The 18427-nt window shown below is 34.5% G+C and overlaps 1 protein-coding gene across 50 annotated transcripts in view; it reads left to right on the top strand.

The window, feature by feature from the left end:
• LOC118268179 (titin) overlaps positions 1-18427 on the top strand; it is a 98068-nt gene that overhangs the window by 41982 nt on the left and 37659 nt on the right. For all 50 annotated transcript variants that reach the window (XM_050704162.1, XM_050704163.1, XM_050704165.1 and 47 more), the window contains exons 23-34: positions 84-975; positions 2394-3296; positions 3972-4021; positions 4099-4184; positions 4275-4495; positions 5045-5119; positions 5249-5353; positions 5546-6537; positions 6975-7035; positions 7543-7575; positions 8583-14675; positions 15914-18135. In XM_050704162.1, coding sequence (XP_050560119.1) covers positions 84-975; positions 2394-3296; positions 3972-4021; positions 4099-4184; positions 4275-4495; positions 5045-5119; positions 5249-5353; positions 5546-6537; positions 6975-7035; positions 7543-7575; positions 8583-14675; positions 15914-18135 — 11733 coding nt within the window. The remainder of the gene's footprint in view (positions 1-83; positions 976-2393; positions 3297-3971; positions 4022-4098; positions 4185-4274; positions 4496-5044; positions 5120-5248; positions 5354-5545; positions 6538-6974; positions 7036-7542; positions 7576-8582; positions 14676-15913; positions 18136-18427) is intronic.

The following is an 18427-nucleotide window of genomic DNA, read 5'->3' as shown; positions in this document are numbered from 1 at the left end:
AGGTAGTTGAAGAGGCTAAGCCCGAGGAACCTAAGTGGCCGACAGGCAGAAGGCGGCCGAAGGAAGAGGAACCGAAGGAAGAGGTGGTTCTCAAACCAGTTCCAAAACAGAAAGCACCCGAAGAAGAAAAACCAGAAGAAGTAACATTAAAGCCTGTTAAAAAAGAGAAGGTAGTTGAAGAGTCTAAGCCCGAGGAACCTAAGTGGCCGACAGGCAGAAGGCGGCCGAAGGAAGAGGAACCGAAGGAAGAGGTGGTTCTCAAACCAGTTCCAAAGCAGAAAGCACCCAAAGAAGAAAAACCAGAAGAAGTAACATTAAAGCCTGTTAAAAAAGAGAAGGTAGTTGAAGAGTCTAAGCCCGAGGAACCTAAGTGGCCGACAGGCAAAAGGCGACCGAAGGAGGAGGAACCGAAGGAAGAAGTGGTTCTTAAGCCAGTTCCAAAACAGAAAGCACCCGAAGAAGAAGAACCAGAAGAAGTAACATTGAAGCCTGTTAAAAAGGAGAAGGTGGTTGAAGAAGCTAAGCCCGACGAACCAAAGTGGCCGACAGGCAGAAGGCGACCGAAGGAAGAGGAACCGAAGGAAGAGGTGGTTCTCAAACCAGTTCCAAATCAGAAAGCACCTGAAGAAGAAAAACCAGAAGAAGTAGCATTAAAGCCTGTTAAAAAAGAGAAGGTAGTTGAAGAGTCTAAGCCTGAGGAACCTAAGTGGCCGACAGGCAAAAGGCGACCGAAGGAAGAGGAACCGAAAGAAGAGGTGGTCCTCAAACCAGTTCCAAAACAGAAAGCACCTGAAGAGGAAAAGCCCGACAAAGTAACATTGAAACCTGTCGTAAAGGAGGAGGTGATTGAAGAAGTCATTGTTCAAGAAAGTGCCGTACGTAAAGATGAGCCATCAGAAGAGATCCAGGAAGAAACCACGACTATAGTTAAAACAAAGAAAGTTAAGAAACAAATCAAAAAGGAGAAAAAGAAAGGTATGCTTTTATTTATACTAATAATTTAATTAATCAATCCGTTAGATCCGGTTCTTGATATTATTGATATTTATCATTTTTTTTTAATTGTCTGTAGTCTAGAAACAGATGCATGGTTATTTCAATTAATTGTGCTTAATACGCGATGTATGTATATATCAGAAGATAAAAAAATCTATATACAAAACAATTAGAGGACATTAGAATTTACAGAGTTAATAATAACTGTAATTTGATACATTTAATTTTTTCATAGAAAAGTTAAATGGAAGTTTTGTTCATACTGATTTTATGATGTAAGATTTACAATTTCTAATGTTTTCTACTCATTTTATCCTTAAATAAACCCGAAAGCATTTTTACATGTCACATTTAATGTTTAAAGATAATAAAACTTATTAACAGATATTCTAAAATAAAATTACACAAAAAATATCTTAGAATGAAAAAAAAAAATGTACTAAAGTACATCTCAAGCCCATTATGCAGCGCGGCCGCTACAGATAGTTTTAAACTAATAACGGAATTTAATTTCTATCCAAAACTTTGGAATACGCAAGGCGAAAAGCATTGTGCTTTAGTACTTATATATTTTTTAAATATGTTACGCAGTGTAATTTTATTTTGTGCTTTTTTTGAAATTCTGCAATCAATATTGAATCAGTTTAAATTCACATTTCAAGGACTTGATGTCCTCTATATTAATTTTCGCATACCAAATCCCTGATAATTATTTTTGGTACCCATATCATAAGAGTTGCCTATGGATTTGCCTATTGCCTAAAGGCTTATGTAATTTAAAAAAAAAAACTTCGTCTTATAGGTCGGTAATAGATTATTTCTTGGTATTAATGCGTTTACGAATACAAACATATATATACATCACACTCAGACACAAAACACCAACTCGTGGATAACATTAAAAAATGTTTCATCCGGGAATGGAATCCGCGATACATTATGCAGCAGTTGCTTTCCCATATACTGTGACCAGTTTTTAGTAAAAGTTAAAGTTCTTTACTTAATCGTTATTCCTGTTTTGTGCGCCCTTTTTTATATTATTATGTAAACCATGGAAATGATTTATTTTATCACATATTTTTACTTGCCCCACAATGCGCATCGGGCAAACATTTTGGAAACTAAATGTTTAGCTTTAATATGCAACAAAAGCTTAAGTGAAGTAAAATATTGATTGCAAAATTCCAAAAACACAAATTAACACATTGAAGTAAAACTAGATAAAAGCTTTTGTGAAAACGATTTAAATACAACAGTTTAAATCGTGTAATTTTATATAAAAGCAAAAATTTTAAATTACTCTGTACTTTTTCTAATACAAAACTCCCCATCAAAGTATTTCTTTAGACTTTGGACAAAAATAGACTTAAAAAATTAACTAGTACAAAATTTTGCAGAGGTCGGACCATTCATAATAGAGCCAATCAAGGCTTTAAATGTATTGGAAAATAGTACATTACAATTGAAAGTTGTATATGAGCCTGCTGATAGCAACGTTAAATGGTATCGCAACAATCAACCACTACAACAGAGTGATGACTGTGTAATTCATACTGAAAATGGAATTTCCACAATAAGAGTACCAGATATTGACAAAAAAAGAGTAGGAAAATATGAAGTTATCGTAGAAAAAAATAATGTGATTGTAAAATCAGCAAGTTCAATTAAACTGCTAAAATCTGTAAATGAAGACGAAATCTCACCACCCGTTTTCGTTAAACCTATAAGACCACAAAAGGTGAATTTAGGCGAGATAGTTTTATTAGAAGCTGAAGTTATGTCAAGTCCAACCGCCTCCTTCCAGTGGTTTATAGATACAAGAGAAGTAACCACATATGCTAAACAAAATAAATTAACTAACATATATGTAACAAACAGAGATAATGTATCGTGTTTGTGCATTGAAAATATAAGTAAAGATTTCTTAGGAGCTATTACATGTAGAGCAGAAAATTTTGCTGGTTCAGTTTCGTGTTCTGCTTCTTTGTTGGAACAACCAGATAAAGAATTCAATGGGGAAGCACCTGTAGTTATCACACCTTTAGAATCAATTATTGTAATGGATGGTGAGCCAATTAAACTTTCGTGTAAAATCAGTGGTCAGCCATGGCCAACGATAGACTGGTATCACAATGATGAACCTGTTCAAAGAGCTAGAGACATAACAGTTGCGAGACAAGAATCAGGCCTATGTGAATTATGCATTAAAGAAGCTTTCCCAGAAATGTCTGGGTTATACCGTTGTATAGCTACGAATGACTTTGGAAGTTGTAACAGCGAATGTACTGTACACATTGAAGGTAGTCACGTAATTCTACTTTCATCATTGCATGGATTATATTCTGCATGTATTTTTAGATATTGAATGTATGATTTTTATCACAAAATTCACACGAGGCACCTAATAACAATGTAGCACATAGTTGCCATGCATCTGTAGATCAATTTTACGTTTGGATTTTATTGAACATTGATGACACTGAAGCACCTAGAACGACGTTTTCAAAGCTCAGAACTAAAGCAACTTTACTGAAATGGGTACCTATCATTAAAAACATAGAAAATAATTATTGTAACCATATCTCTCCTTTTTTTTAACTAGTGAAAAACACACACCTTTCCGTTAGTTTATCGAATACACTTTAAAATTAACCGTAGAGAGTTTAATTTTTAATAATTTTGCTTCTTTAAGACATTGTGATGTTTATTTAATACGGTTAGAAGGATGGGATCGTGCGCTTATGTAACGAAAGCTTGATTGATGTTGGTTGCGTCGCATATTTAGTGTACTTCTATTTTTGATTCTTTTATTTATTTTAATCAGAATCTAAATAATAATAAAAAAGCTAAGAAAAATATTTTAACACATTAACGGTCAAACACACGAGTAATGCACAAGAATTATGCACTGTTATGAGAATTTTAAATTGATGTTCCACTTATAATTTAACAAAATATTTAATTTCCTTTTCTAGCATATGAGTATGTGCCCAGTGCATCTGAAGAAGACATACTAAGCGATGAGGTAATACAATTGTTTATAATAAAATTTTATTGTTTTGATGTAGCCACGGCATTTATAACACTCGCTCTATTTTACAGAAAACAAGTGACATAGAAGAGTTTGCTCCACGTATAGTAAAAGCATTGCCTACAGTGGTTAAAACTATCGAAGGTGAACTAACCAGGTTAATATATACTTATTACCTTTTTTATGAAAACTGATCCAAATCTTCCTAAACACTAGCCTATACTAGCCTAAATGTTTTACGTTTCAGGCTTGAAGCAAAGGCTATTGGTATTCCCAAGCCGCAAATAAGGTGGCTGAAACAAGGAGTAGAGATACTCCAGTCTCAGGAATATCAAATAGAGGAAATGGAAGATGGTACATCAATACTAATTATACCAGAAGTTTACCAAGACGACACTGGGGAGATAGTATTTGAAGCCTTTAACCCACTGGGTGTTACGTCCACAATTGCAGCACTTTCCGTAGAAAGTAAGTAGCAGCCGTCACTTAAAAGTTTAAAAATAATAACTGATTTGAAACCATGATTATGTTGGCTTTTTATCTAATTCAAATTATATGCTTACAGCAGCAGCAGGTCGCGACAGCGTCGTATTTAACTATATAAATTGAATATTATGTATCTCCTATTCCTACTTCATTAATTCCATTCCTACACAGCCCATACTTACTGTATTTACACTATTACAAATTAAATGTAATAATTATGCATTTTTACACATTTTTTCTGTTTGTAGGTATACAAAATGTGTTGATATTTTGATCTAAAATTTAAAATTATTTTACTTTTATCTAAATTATTTATTTGTTTTTAAATGTATACTCTTGGCCTCAATGAGAAAACTAAATACTAAGGGTTTTGTAGGACTAATATTAGTATTTAGCTCTGTATAATTAAAATTTCAATATAACTTGGGATATAAAATATATTTTAGTCAGTATTCAGTAAATCTAAATAACAGCTTATAATTATTTTTTTCATTATACAACATTATTAAATATATTTTTTTTATCCTAAAGGTATAATTGGGACGAAGGAATATAGGAAACCAGAATGGGTAACACACATGGAAGAACTACAGGCGGCTTTGAAAGGTAAACCTTTAACAAATAGTTCAAATAAATTTCATAATATATTATTAAAACCATTATTTTTTGGGAAAATACATCATTTGCATATATTTTCTGCTACTATAATATTAACGTTTCTGATATATTTTATAGCAACACAATCGGTGCCTACTTTTGTGAAAGAAATTCTGGGCGAACGAGTTGATGAAGAAGAAACCGTTACTTTTGAAGCTGTGTACAGTGGAAACCCTACACCAGGTAGATATTTGTATTTAGATCAATCTTTTGAGACTAAGATTAAGAAGATATTAAATACAGAAGGTGAAAAGTAACATAAACATTTTTAGTGTCTGTCCGTTGTACTAAAATTAGATTCGAGCTAAAGTGTAGATTTGGATACATTTGGATAGATATAAGTATAACATTAAATATGATGTGATTTGTTTTCAGAAATTATTTGGTACAAAGACGACAAAGTCATTAGAACAGATGAACAGCATATAATTGAAAACATAGATAACCACACGACTTGCACAGTTAAAAAGTGCGTAAAGGCGTCAGAAGGAACATACATGTGTAAAGCAGTAAGTGATATTGGTATGGCTATAACTAAAGCTAAGTTGCAAGTATATGATAGTACAGACAAGTTAAGAAAAGCAAAACATCTGAAACAAAAGGATAAAAAAGAAAAAGTGGTTAAACGAGACGAAAAAGTAGTTGTTGAAGAAGTTTCAGAAGAGGTTCAAGAAGTTCAACCTATAGAAAAACCAAAATCGATTAAGAAAACTGATAAACAGAAAGCAAAAACTGTTATTACTGAGGCTGACTATGTCGAAACTGTGGATGTCGCAACTTATAAAAAAGTTGACAAAAAAGAGAAAATAGAGCCTACTAAAGAGAAAGCCGAACCAATCGTTACTCCACAGGAATATTTAGTATCAACACAACCTGAAAAAGATGAAACAGTACAACCATTTGAAGAAACGTTTGAAACTGAAAAAGTTATTATTAGAATGGTAGAGGGTGACTCACGTGTGGTTGCAGAAATAAATGAATTATTAGAAGTCATTAATGCTAAGGAGTTTGGCCCTGGAGAATCGCCCTTAAGAGAATTGGCTAAAATTGGTTTCATGATGAGAAAGGGTCTCACTACAGAACAAATAGAAAGCTTATATGATTCGCAATATTTCCCAGCCTTAAGAGTTCCACAATCTCAATCAGCTTTAGTACGTTTAGTAGAAAGACAAGGGCATGGAGCACTTATCACTGAGGTACTTACGGAAGAAACTACTCAAGACGAAGATGTTATTGCAGCAAAGGTTGGCTTCCGTGCTTTCTTAAAAATGGTTGAGTTAAAGCATTCCTCGGTTGAAGAAGTCATTGCTCATTTCTATCCTGAAGATTTCAAACCACGATCCTGGGAACAAAAAGAAGCTCATGAGGTATGTTAAAGTCAATTAATATTATGTTTATAATAGCAATGACTTGCTTACTAGTCTTTCAAATGATCTTTATAAATGTGTACTATTTCTGATGTGAAACATATCCTATTCTATCGTGTGTACAGCTAATGATTTTATTTAAAAAAATACATATCCATATTAATATTATAAATGCGAAAGTGTGTGTGTCCGTCTTCCACGGCAAAATGTGTAATTATGACTTTAAAACGGCATGAAAAAATATTTTGTTGTTGAAATTAAAATAGCACAATGCATGTCTTGTAATTTGTATCTCTTATTTATGAATTAGATACGTAAGGTTCTCCACGGGATCTACGTATATTTCTAAATAACTTTGCCAAACTATAATAAATCTCTACCTTTTTTTTTCAATAATGAGATCACAAAAGCGTATTTCATTCCATGGTGGATTTCAGGTCATTGTGGAGTCATCGGCTGAACAGACGGCGGAAGTACATACGACGACTGTAATAAAAGGTACTATTATAAAAACACTATTACTTTTATATATAAAAAATATGATTATTTGATACTACACGGTATCAGTACTAAAACGAATGATAAGATTTTTTTCTAAGACACTAATAAGTATAAGTATGTTAAGTGACTTTCTAAGTTATTAGTTCGAAATCTCTCAACGGTAAGTGACAATGTGACTTTTCCGAGTTATGTGTACTTTCTAAGATTATTTAGACATCACTGACAAATAAACGGTGAAGGAAAACATCGTGAGGACACCTGCTGAGCTTATGATTTCTATTTCTAATTATTATAAGCTTAAATTGCCAACCCGCATTGAGTGAAACCATGCGTGGTGATTAATGCTCAAACCTTCCTCGTACAAGAAGAGGCTTTTAGTTAGCAGTAGCCACTTATAGGTCGTTGATGTGTTCGTTACTGTAGAACATAGGTTTATTTTTTACGGACCCTAGGTTCCTTTTTCGAAGCTATTTGCCCTTCTAATCAACAATTTCCTTGTTTTAGATACCACCGAAATTCAAGATGATGTTGTTCAAGGTAGGTTTTCAAATATTACTTTAAAAACATACGCTTTGAATGGACTATACCTATGCACGAAAATAATGAATGCTTAGATTATTTTATAAACCATGATACACCAGCTTTCATATAAGAAGCTTAATATATGCCGCTTTATTACTGCCGAAATAACATTTAAAAAAAAAGAATTCTTAGGGTTTTTAAGTTAATATGGTATCTGATTATAATATTGTATTCCTTTATTTTTATTATTATTAATATTTCACAAGAGCCCTGAGCAGCCACACTTTTGTAATATTATAAAGGGCAATATGTGGGGCACCTACGAGTTGTAGTGTTTTTATGTGTTATGTATCATCCATCTTTCATCAGTCATCTAGATGGCAAATATCCAGGTACCAAGTATTACAGATCTACTCGTAAAAAAGTAAGCTTTATTTAAGACCATTGTTAATTATTATTATATCAATGGGTTATTTAAATGGATTTTCAATTGTTCTTTTATATTTAAAAAGTATAATTTTGTAATATTGCGATAACCTATATTTACTTAACGAAAGCTCAAAATTAACAATATACAATACAAGTTAGAAGTATCCCTTTAAACGTTTTACTTCGTGTCATAAAAATACCTATATATTATTTAATCTTAGTGACACACATGTTTACCAATACGAAAGCTTTTCGCATAATAATTAAGCTTAATTGTGTGTAATTTTATTTTATGCAGCATTTATTTACTTCGTATGGCTTCAAGAATGTGCTTCGATTTGAATAATATTATTTAACTAAACTGACGTATGAGTCAAGATGCAGTAAAAGTAAGTAATATTAACGTTTTGCTCATGTAAATATTTAAATTACATATTAAACATAATGCCACCCAGTATCCCCACATTCTATCTACATAAAACACTTATACGAAATAGAAACATGTGAAATAATAACATACTTATTTATCATCAGTCCCAACATGTACTATTTTTATTGTGATTCACTTCAAACACTCTACTATAATTTCACAGATATCAAAGAAAGAGAACAAGTCAAACGCAAAAAACACACTAAACAGAAAAGAATTATTGAAGAACACCAGTCAGAAGAAGTAGCAGTAAAGGAACAAATTAACTTAAAAACGATGCATCCAAAAGAAAAACAAGAACATTATGATGAAGATGAAACAGGTATTCTTGAAAGTGACGAGATTCCGTACGTATCTACAATTGCTACAGACATTTCCGAAAATAAGGTTGAAATAGTGCCTTCTAGTGAGGTGACACATATTCTTTCTGATAAGACAGTCCCTGACATAAAAGCAAACTTAAAATTAGATACGAATTATTCTTTGATTGCTGATGTACAGGAAATACATGAGAAAGAAACACAGCTACAAATTAAAGATAATGTCAAATTAAGTATAAAACCGTCATTAAACGAAATCGAACCTTTAGTAGTAACAGAAATCGAAACAAACGCTTCTGTCGATGACTATGAGACAAATAAAGGTATTATTGGAAATATTGCAAACAAAAGTGTTGTACCGTCAGAATCACTTGTCACAACAGAAACACTTGCAAGTATGACAACGTCAGACATTAAAAGCGAAGAGAAACTTCCAGAAACTGCAAAAACTACTGTGTTACTCAAAGATGCAATCAATATTACGGAAGAAATGGTATCTTTGAAAGAAACTCCTCTACATGAGTCACCAACAAAGAAATCAAATGCAACAGTTGCATTTTCGCCGTTGGTAGGTCTAAACGTTCTGGAAATTACTGAACAAATAAAAGAAAGTAATGTGGAAACTATGAACATCGAAAAAGCAGCAACATCTAAACTGAATTTCAATTTATTAGAATCACTACAAGTTGGTGAAGTATTTGTTGAAGATAAATCAGGAAAATATTATCCTGAATTGATAGTTCCCACCGAAATGGCAAGGAAAGATGTACTTGTCTCAAATCAAGTTGTAACAGAAGTTCACGATGTACAAGAGCGTGAAGGGCTTTTATCGGCACTTAAATTGCCACCAGCACAAGAGGCAAACATAGACATTGCATCTAAAGACAGTTTAGTGGTATCTGTCGAAGAACTACATGAAAAAGAAGGCGAATTTCCTGTAAAGGAAATGCCAGCCCTAGTTTCTGTCAATAAAGACATAATGTTACATTCTAGCTTACATAACACAGTTACCACTTCACATATCAAAGAATCAGAATTTGTCCCTGATGCGATGAGTCTTAAGAAAGCCACTATTGGTGTTAATGAACTGCAACACAAGTTTAATTTAGAAACAAATGTACATGATTCTGAGACACTTTTAGAAGAAACACGTCCAAATCTTGGTTCACATGCTGATATTGGAATAACAACATTAGATAAAAATATCGTAAATGAGGTAAATGTTCATGAAAGTGAAAAGGACCTAATTTTGAAGGATGAAAAAGTAACAGCTAAAGCAGATTTAGATTTCAAAGCTTTTGAACCTTTGATTACATCTGAAACATTAGAAATGACTTTTACTGATGACATAAAAACATATGAAAATCCAACTAAAGATTCTGCAACTGAGACTTTGATAACATCGAGCGCTAAAATTGTATCGTATCCTCTTATACACGACAAAGAATCCACAGAAGAATATACATCGAAAAAACCTGAAGCCGTAGTACCGTCCCTTGTGCCCAGTATACCAATAACCGTTTCCGAAATAGAATCCTCAGAATGTGAAAATAAATTGACTTTAAATAAGATTCCAGATACGGTTAATGCTCAAGCCGCATCCAGTCAACCTTTAAAAACTCCAATTTCTCAAGAAATAAATACGGCTGATCAAATAAACTTTTTAGCCCAACAACCAGATTTAACTGAAATGGCGTCGGAGTCTAGGGAATTGCAAAAAGAAATAACCGTTCTTCAAACAAACGTAGAGGACCAAATTCTACAATTGCAAGAAAATAAAGTTACCGAAAGTGAAGCTAAAGCTGTTTATATAGAGAAAGAAAGTTTAAATGTTACAGAAGTAATTACTAGCTTATCCGAACAAGGTTTGGAAAAAGGTGAATCAAAGCCTAATATTTTCGCCAAGTTAGAAATTGATTCAGATCGCAAAATTGCGGTTGTTTCAGAAGTAACCTCCCGTGATACAGTTTCGGATCTTGCACCAATGGTTCCCAATCAAGAGGAAGCACATGTATCTTCTAGTCATTTAATTTCTGTACAAATATCTCAAAATGAACCTTTAGATAGTCAATCCGTCATGCAAAGTGACAAAACACCTGATTTTAAGTCCTTAAAACCTGAAATAATTCCATCAGAGGAAATTCTTAACATCACAGAAACAGTACATCATGAAAAAGAAAGTGACTACGACAAGGATTCTAAACCACAATCATTTAAAGCATCAACCGATATTGTTGGAAGGCCAGTTGCTGTATTGTCCGAGGTCACAGTGGATTCATCTGTAGGTTTCACTGATGTAGCTGCTAAAGAAGCCTTGAAAACAGCCAATGTACAAAACATTACGTATAACGAATTGATTGTTAATACAACTGATTACAATGAGAAAGAAGATGAATTAGATGCTACCCTCAAGGTAAATACATTCTTAGCATCATTAAATATTGATTCAAACCAGGCTATCTTAATTGAAGAAAATAGAACAGAAATAGTACCCGAGGTTTTGGAAGAAAAAAATAATGTTTTACACGCTACAGCTAAACAAGAAGCTACTATAACAGAAGCCATATCACAACAAGAAGTTATGGTTCACTTATCAGAAGAACAGCTTATCAAGAAAGATTCTGATAAATTAACAAAACCGATTATATCGTTAACAACCTTACAAGCTCCTCTATACGATGAAAAAATAGCTATAGAGCAGGAAAATACTTTATCTACTAGTAAAACACCTGACAATCAATTAGCAGAATTATCTATAATTTGTCAACAAAGTTTACAAACTTCAGAAGTTGTTTCTCATTCTGACAATGTGGAGGATAAGAACAGCTTGGTAATGGATTACAAAAAGGCATTACCAAAAGTGGACGATGTGTACACAAAAACAGCCTTTACTGAAGAAGTTATCACCGGTGAGGTACTTGAAGAGTTCAATAATGAGAAAATAGAATTACAAAACTCAAATATAACTCCTATATTCAAAAATACCGTTGAACAAATGGAAATTGTATTAGGTGAAAGCGAAACGATGATAAATGAACAACCGCTTACAACAACATCTATAAGAGGTGACTTTACAGAAACTGAAGCTTTAATAACCAGCTACATGGAAACAATAGACAAAGAAAAAGCTTTAGATGCTGAAACACCACAACCAAAACGAGATGCTTTAATTGGTTTTATTCCTCATAGCAGTTCAATTAACACCGAGGTAATAGCTTCAAGTACTGTTGAAAATATTGAAGATACCTCCTTCAAAACTTCCAAAGCTTTACTAACGCAAGACGATCTACAAAAGCACTTAGAGAGAACTGAAATACTGATTGCGGAAAAAGAAACTACTTTCACAAAGGCTAAAACAGATAAGCATAAAGCCACAGAAAATATTATTGAAGCAACAGCTAAAGAAATAACTGAAATTCTGACTATAGAAAAAGAAAATCAATTCAATCAGTCATCAGAGCCTTTCAGTACAAGTGCCCAGCTCTCAGTAAATGAAAAACAATCTATTCTAAGTACTGAAGTAATAGTTAATCAAGATACTGAAGACTTTATTACGCCTAAAACTACAAAAACATCTGCAGCAGCTACTCATGGGCTACAAGAAGCGATTGAAAAAAGTCAACCATATGTATGTGAATCAGAGGATATCTATGAAAATGTAATGCCCACTATCCGAAAACCAACTGGTATTATTGATGAACAAAAGTCTATCGATATTACAGAAACAATTGTTAACGAAGCCGAAATGAAACTTGATGCCAAGACGCCAACTAAAGGTGAAACAGTTGCTTTAAGTATTCAAAGTGGAAATTACGTTAATGTTACACAAATTACATCTTCTGATAAAGAAGAAGTTTTCCAACCCAACGAGCTACCAGACACTAAATCAGTAACGGCTATGCTAGATGTCCCAATGCAAACAAGTATAGGCGTAAATGAGATAACTGTAAATGAAAAAGAAGAGTCGTTAGAATCACACGGTGAAACTAAATATTCTCATGTCGGTATAAGCGTAGAACCAACCGATTGTTTAAATGTATCAGAAAATATATTAGTTGAAAAAGAAGACATTTTAAAACAAACTCAAGTGCCAAAAGCGGTTACTAATAATGTAAGTTTAACTACACATAAGCATGTAAATGTAGAAGTACTACAGGTATCAGAAGTTGAACAAAATATAGATTTGTTTGATAGTAAAAAAGAAGAAATCGGGAATATTAGTGTAGAATCAGTCAAACCACTGTTCGTTCAAGAAACAAAATACGAAGAAAGAACTACAGAAATTAATACTGTGGAAAATCTAAAGGAACAAATCCCTTCTGTTAAATTAGAAGAAGGTCAGCATCTTACGATTACGGAAGTCGAAATTACAGAGAAGGAACAACTGATAGATAGTAAAGAAAAAACTTCCGTTAAGCAAGTTGAAGAAAGTTTTGTCCCTAATTTACCAATCCAAATTCAAGAAATCACTGTAAAGGAATCAGAAGCAATTTTGCCCAACGAGACTACTCCACAAAAAGAAGTGTCTGGGATTTCAATTGAGCCAAAACAACATATTACTGTAATAAGCACCATAGGGGAAGAGAAAGAGCATGATATGAAGGTTGAAAATATTCCGATTGTAGGTAAACACCAAGTGGATATTAAATCCATTGACCATATTACTACAACGGAAACTGTACCGATCGAAGAATACGAAATTTTAAAAGATGAAACCACCAAAGATGAAAAGGCGTTGGCAAAGCAAGCTCCTTTCAGTGAATTGATTAACCTTCAGCTACAGCCAATGGAAACTTTAAAGAATATGGATGTTAATTTTAAACCCACTGAAGGTGAAATTCGATATGAACTTGAACTGCATAAAAGTTACACTACTACTGAGAATTTAATTCATGAGGTTTCGGACGAGATATCTAGTCGCGATGACACATATAAGAAGGCCGACAAGACGATTAACGAAATGAAATCAGTTCAAAACTTGGAAATCATTACAGGAGAAAAACCAGAATCTTTTGAAACTCCGGGTGAACATAAAACAGAAAAGGCTGCAGAAAGCCACGTACCATTACAAGAAATATCAAAAATGCAACCTGATATTATTGAAAAAGTGGGAGATTTACCTTCCTTTACCAAACCTGAAACAAATACAGCTTCTTTCGAAGTTGAAACTCACAAGTCTTGTGTTGTAAGTGAAAATGTAACACAAGAAACGCCGTCCAACTTAGTAGTTACAAGTGAATCAATAAAAGAAATAACAGAACAGCTGTTGGAAATGAAACCAGTTGAACAAATAGAAGTAATAGCAGGTGAAAATATTTCTTCTTTAAAGCCAGAAGATCAGAAAGAAACAAACATTCTTGGAAAGCATATTGAAATGATACCTATAAATCAAAGTTCCGTAGTCGTCCATGAAAGAGAAGTTAACACCAACTTTGAACAACTCCTGCCTTTGGAAAAAGCATCGATATCTTTGAGTACCAAAGAAAGTATATCAGTTGATGAGGTAATACAAGAAGATTCACCAAACACTTTCAAATCAGATCAAATAAAACCTGTCAAAGCTGAAAAATCTGTAACCTTATTAACACACGTACAGTGCACTGAAAACGTTGCAGAAACTCAAGTAAAAGAATTGGTAACACCAAAAACACAGACTGAAACCACCAAAATCACACCCACGACTGTAACGCCGCTAATAATTACAGACAGCGAAAGTTTTCAACATGAAACAGAGTTACACATACCTGTAACCAAAAAACAAAAAATAAGTAAAAGTTTCACAGTGGCCAATGAAATAGAGGTTTCTACTGAATTCATTGATGAGCAAGCATTACCATACACCGAAAAGAAGCCCTTGCTTTTGGAGAGTAAAACAACCACCACTGAAGAAGACCGTCATGACATTTTGATTACTGAACAGGATTCTCAAATTCAGGGTAAGTTTTAATTAGATTAATTTAATTCAATTCGTCTTAACACTTAAATAATACATAATGATACAAAACTAATAACGGTCCAAACTATATTTATGTAAAATAATCCCATCTTCCTTTAATCACGTACGAATACTCGAGTGTTTTATATTCAGAGGAATGTTATTGTTATTAAAATATAAAATTTTAGGAAAATCATCGGTCTAGTCGAGAAATAGTAACCTTTTGATCCAGATATGACTACAAAAAGCACATAATTTACATCATGAAAGTTAGAATTTAACATAATATCTGATAAAATTTCTGTTAAAATTATAATTTTATACAGAGTATCCTGATATTTAAATGTTGCCCCATACAAGGATTTTCTCTAGTTTCATGGGTGCGTTTACACATTTACAATTTCACATACAGATGAAACCCAGTCCTGGAACCACAATTTGTGGATCACACAAAGAGGTGTTGTACTATGCGAGAATCGAACCCTCTACAACTTGCGTGGCAGCCGGTTGTCTAACCACCGCATCAACCATGCAGTCACGTATAATAAAATTGATCGTAACTTTTAAATCGTTCAGAATTCAACCAGCATCCTCAAAGAAAAAAGTTATAAAATGACTTGCCCTATGTCTCTGTTTAGTTTTACCTTTACGAGTACCAACAGAAACACCCAGTATAAATTATTGGCACATATACATACTTAAAAATATTATAACGCGACATGGCATTGTCATTTATAACTAGGTATATTAGGTATATTTTTGCAAGGTATGGCTCAATTTAACACTTAGTTGGGATATATAAACAGTTCATAAAGAAAATTAAAAAGCATTAATTTTAATTTATCACTGTCCATACCTATCAAATCAATGTACTTTATCTTTTGCAAAAGTGTTTTTTGCTAGTCGAAAAGAAAAGTAAAATACTCTATCTGGAGGCACTTCAGTGCCGGCCAAGTTAAACAAATCAATAATTTTATACAGGATTAACATTAACAAACCATTTCAACATCAAAAACTTAATTTAGGTCTTTGACTGCCAATAAAAAACTGTTGAAGGCAAATCCACCGCTAACGCGGTTTACCGGTGACCACCACGGCGTTAAATGTGCTAATTAACATTCAACCTCACTTCAAAAACAATGCATTCACATAGCACTCACTTGATCATAATGAATATTGCACAATTTGGTTAAATGTCATCAATGACTTTATGAACGTACATGAAATGATAATTTTCAGAGGTAACACAATCTTCAGCAAAATCATCAGACGTAGAAGAAAGTGAAGAAATAATAACAAAGTTTGTCCAAGCTCCAGGTCAGTATGAACCAATTCAAATAAAAACAAAGCGAACAATTTTGAGAAAAAAGAAGAGAACGAAGCATAGTGATTCTGAACAGGGCGACATAGTAATTGAAGAAACATTAGAGGAAGACGATGCAAAGACACCTAAACTAGATATAAGTCATGACTTAAACATCGTAGAATACGATGGAGATGAGGTAAATGAGACTGAAATAACAGAAAAAAGTACAATAGAAATGCCCGACGAATATTTGCCTATACCTAAAATGCAGGCACAAGTTGAAATTGAAGAACTACTGGAAGAAAAGTCACCAACGATCATCGAACAATTAGATGACACTGAAAACGACGAATCGCCAAAAACAAGACAAAAGTTGCGGAAAAAGCACATTAAGAAAGTATTAGACAGCGATTCACTAACAATACAAGAAACAGTAGAGCTACCAGAAGAAACAATTGTCGAAGAAACTACTGCAACTGATGGTAAGCCCAAGCAAAAGAAAATCACTAAACGCGTCATCAAAAAGAAGGTAGGTCCGAAAGTTGAAACAACAGAAATCACCACAGAACAAACAGATGACACACAACCCATTGTAACCGCACACAAAACCGAAGAACTTATTGATGAAACCACGACACCTCTTGAAGACGTACACAAACCTGACAAAGCTGAAACAGTTCAAGAGCAACCTGAAACTGTGCAGATATCACAAGTGCGCACTGAAACTGGAGACATTAAAAAAGTCAAAACCACCAAACGCGTCATCAAAAAACAGAAAGGAGCTAAGAAGGAAGTCACAGAAATCACGACAATTGAAAGAGATGACGAAGCTCCGATAACGACGGTCACAGTAACCGAGGAAAAGACTCCCGAAGAAACAGAAGAAACGAAGCCCGTCGAAATCGTTGAACTGCCTGAGGAAACCACCGTCGAGGAATCCACTGCTCCTGATGGTAAGCCCAAACAAAAGAAAATCACTAAACGCGTCATCAAAAAGAAGGTAGGTCCGAAAGTCGAAACAACAGAAATCACCACAGAACAAATAGACGACTCACAACCCATTGTCACTGTACACAAAACAGAGGAATTCACTGATGAAACTATCACACCTCTTGAAGATTTACATAAACCAGACAAAGCCGAACCAGTCGAGGAACAACCAGAGACTGTTCAGGTCACACAAGTGCGCACTGAAACTGGAGACGTCAAAAAGGTTAAGACCACCAAACGCGTCATCAAAAAACAGAAAGGAACCAAGCAAGAAGTCACCGAAATCACAACTGTCGAGAAAGATGACGAAGCTCCGATAACGACGGTCACAGTAACCGAGGAAAAAACTCCCGAAGAAACAGAAGAAACGAAGCCCGTCGAAATCGTTGAACTGCCCGAAGAAACCACCGTCGAGGAATCCACTGCTCCTGATGGTAAGCCCAAACAAAAGAAAATCACTAAACGCGTCATCAAAAAGAAGGTAGGTCCGAAAGTCGAAACAACAGAAATCACCACAGAACAAACAGATGACACACAACCCATTGTAACCGTACACAAAACCGAAGAACTTATTGACGAAACCACAACACCACTGGAAAGCCTACAAAAACCTGATAAAGCCGAACAAATCGAAGAACAACCCGAAACTGTTCAGGTCACACAAGTGCGCACTGAAACCGGAGACGTCAAAAAGGTTAAGACCACCAAACGCGTCATCAAAAAACAGAAGGGACCGAAACAAGAAGTCACCGAAATCACAACCATCGAGAAAGATGACGAAGCTCCGATAACGACGGTCACAGTAACCGAGGAAAAGACTCCCGAAGAAACAGAAGAAACGAAACCCGTCGAAATCGTTGAACTGCCCGAAGAAACCACCGTCGAGGAATCCACTGCTCCTGATGGTAAGCCCAAACAAAAGAAAATCACTAAACGCGTCATCAAAAAGAAGGTAGGTCCGAAAGTCGAAACAACAGAAATCACCACAGAACAAACTGATGACTCACAACCCATTGTCACTGTACACAAAACAGAGGAATTCACTGACGAAACCACCACACCTCTTGAAGACTTACATAAGCCAGACAAAGCCGAACCAGTCGAGGAACAACCCGAGACTGTACAGGTCACACAAGTGCGCACTGAAACTGGAGACGTCAAAAAGGTTAAAACCACTAAACGCGTCATCAAAAAACAGAAAGGAACCAAGCAAGAAGTCACCGAAATCACAACCATCGAGAAAGATGACGAAGCTCCGATAACGACGGTCACAGTAACCGAGGAAAAGACTCCCGAAGAAACAGAAGAAACGAAGCCCGTCGAAATCGTTGAACTGCCTGAAGAAACCACCGTCGAGGAATCCACTGCTCCTGATGGTAAGCCCAAACAAAAGAAAATCACTAAACGCGTCATCAAAAAGAAGGTAGGTCCGAAAGTCGAAACAACAGAAATCACCA

Source organism: Spodoptera frugiperda, chromosome 25, assembly GCF_023101765.2.
Source record: "Spodoptera frugiperda isolate SF20-4 chromosome 25, AGI-APGP_CSIRO_Sfru_2.0, whole genome shotgun sequence".
In the NCBI taxonomy this organism is placed as follows: domain Eukaryota; kingdom Metazoa; phylum Arthropoda; class Insecta; order Lepidoptera; family Noctuidae; genus Spodoptera; species Spodoptera frugiperda.
The sequence above is the reverse complement of the archived record's forward strand: the minus strand, read 5'-3'. Positions and strand labels throughout refer to the sequence as shown.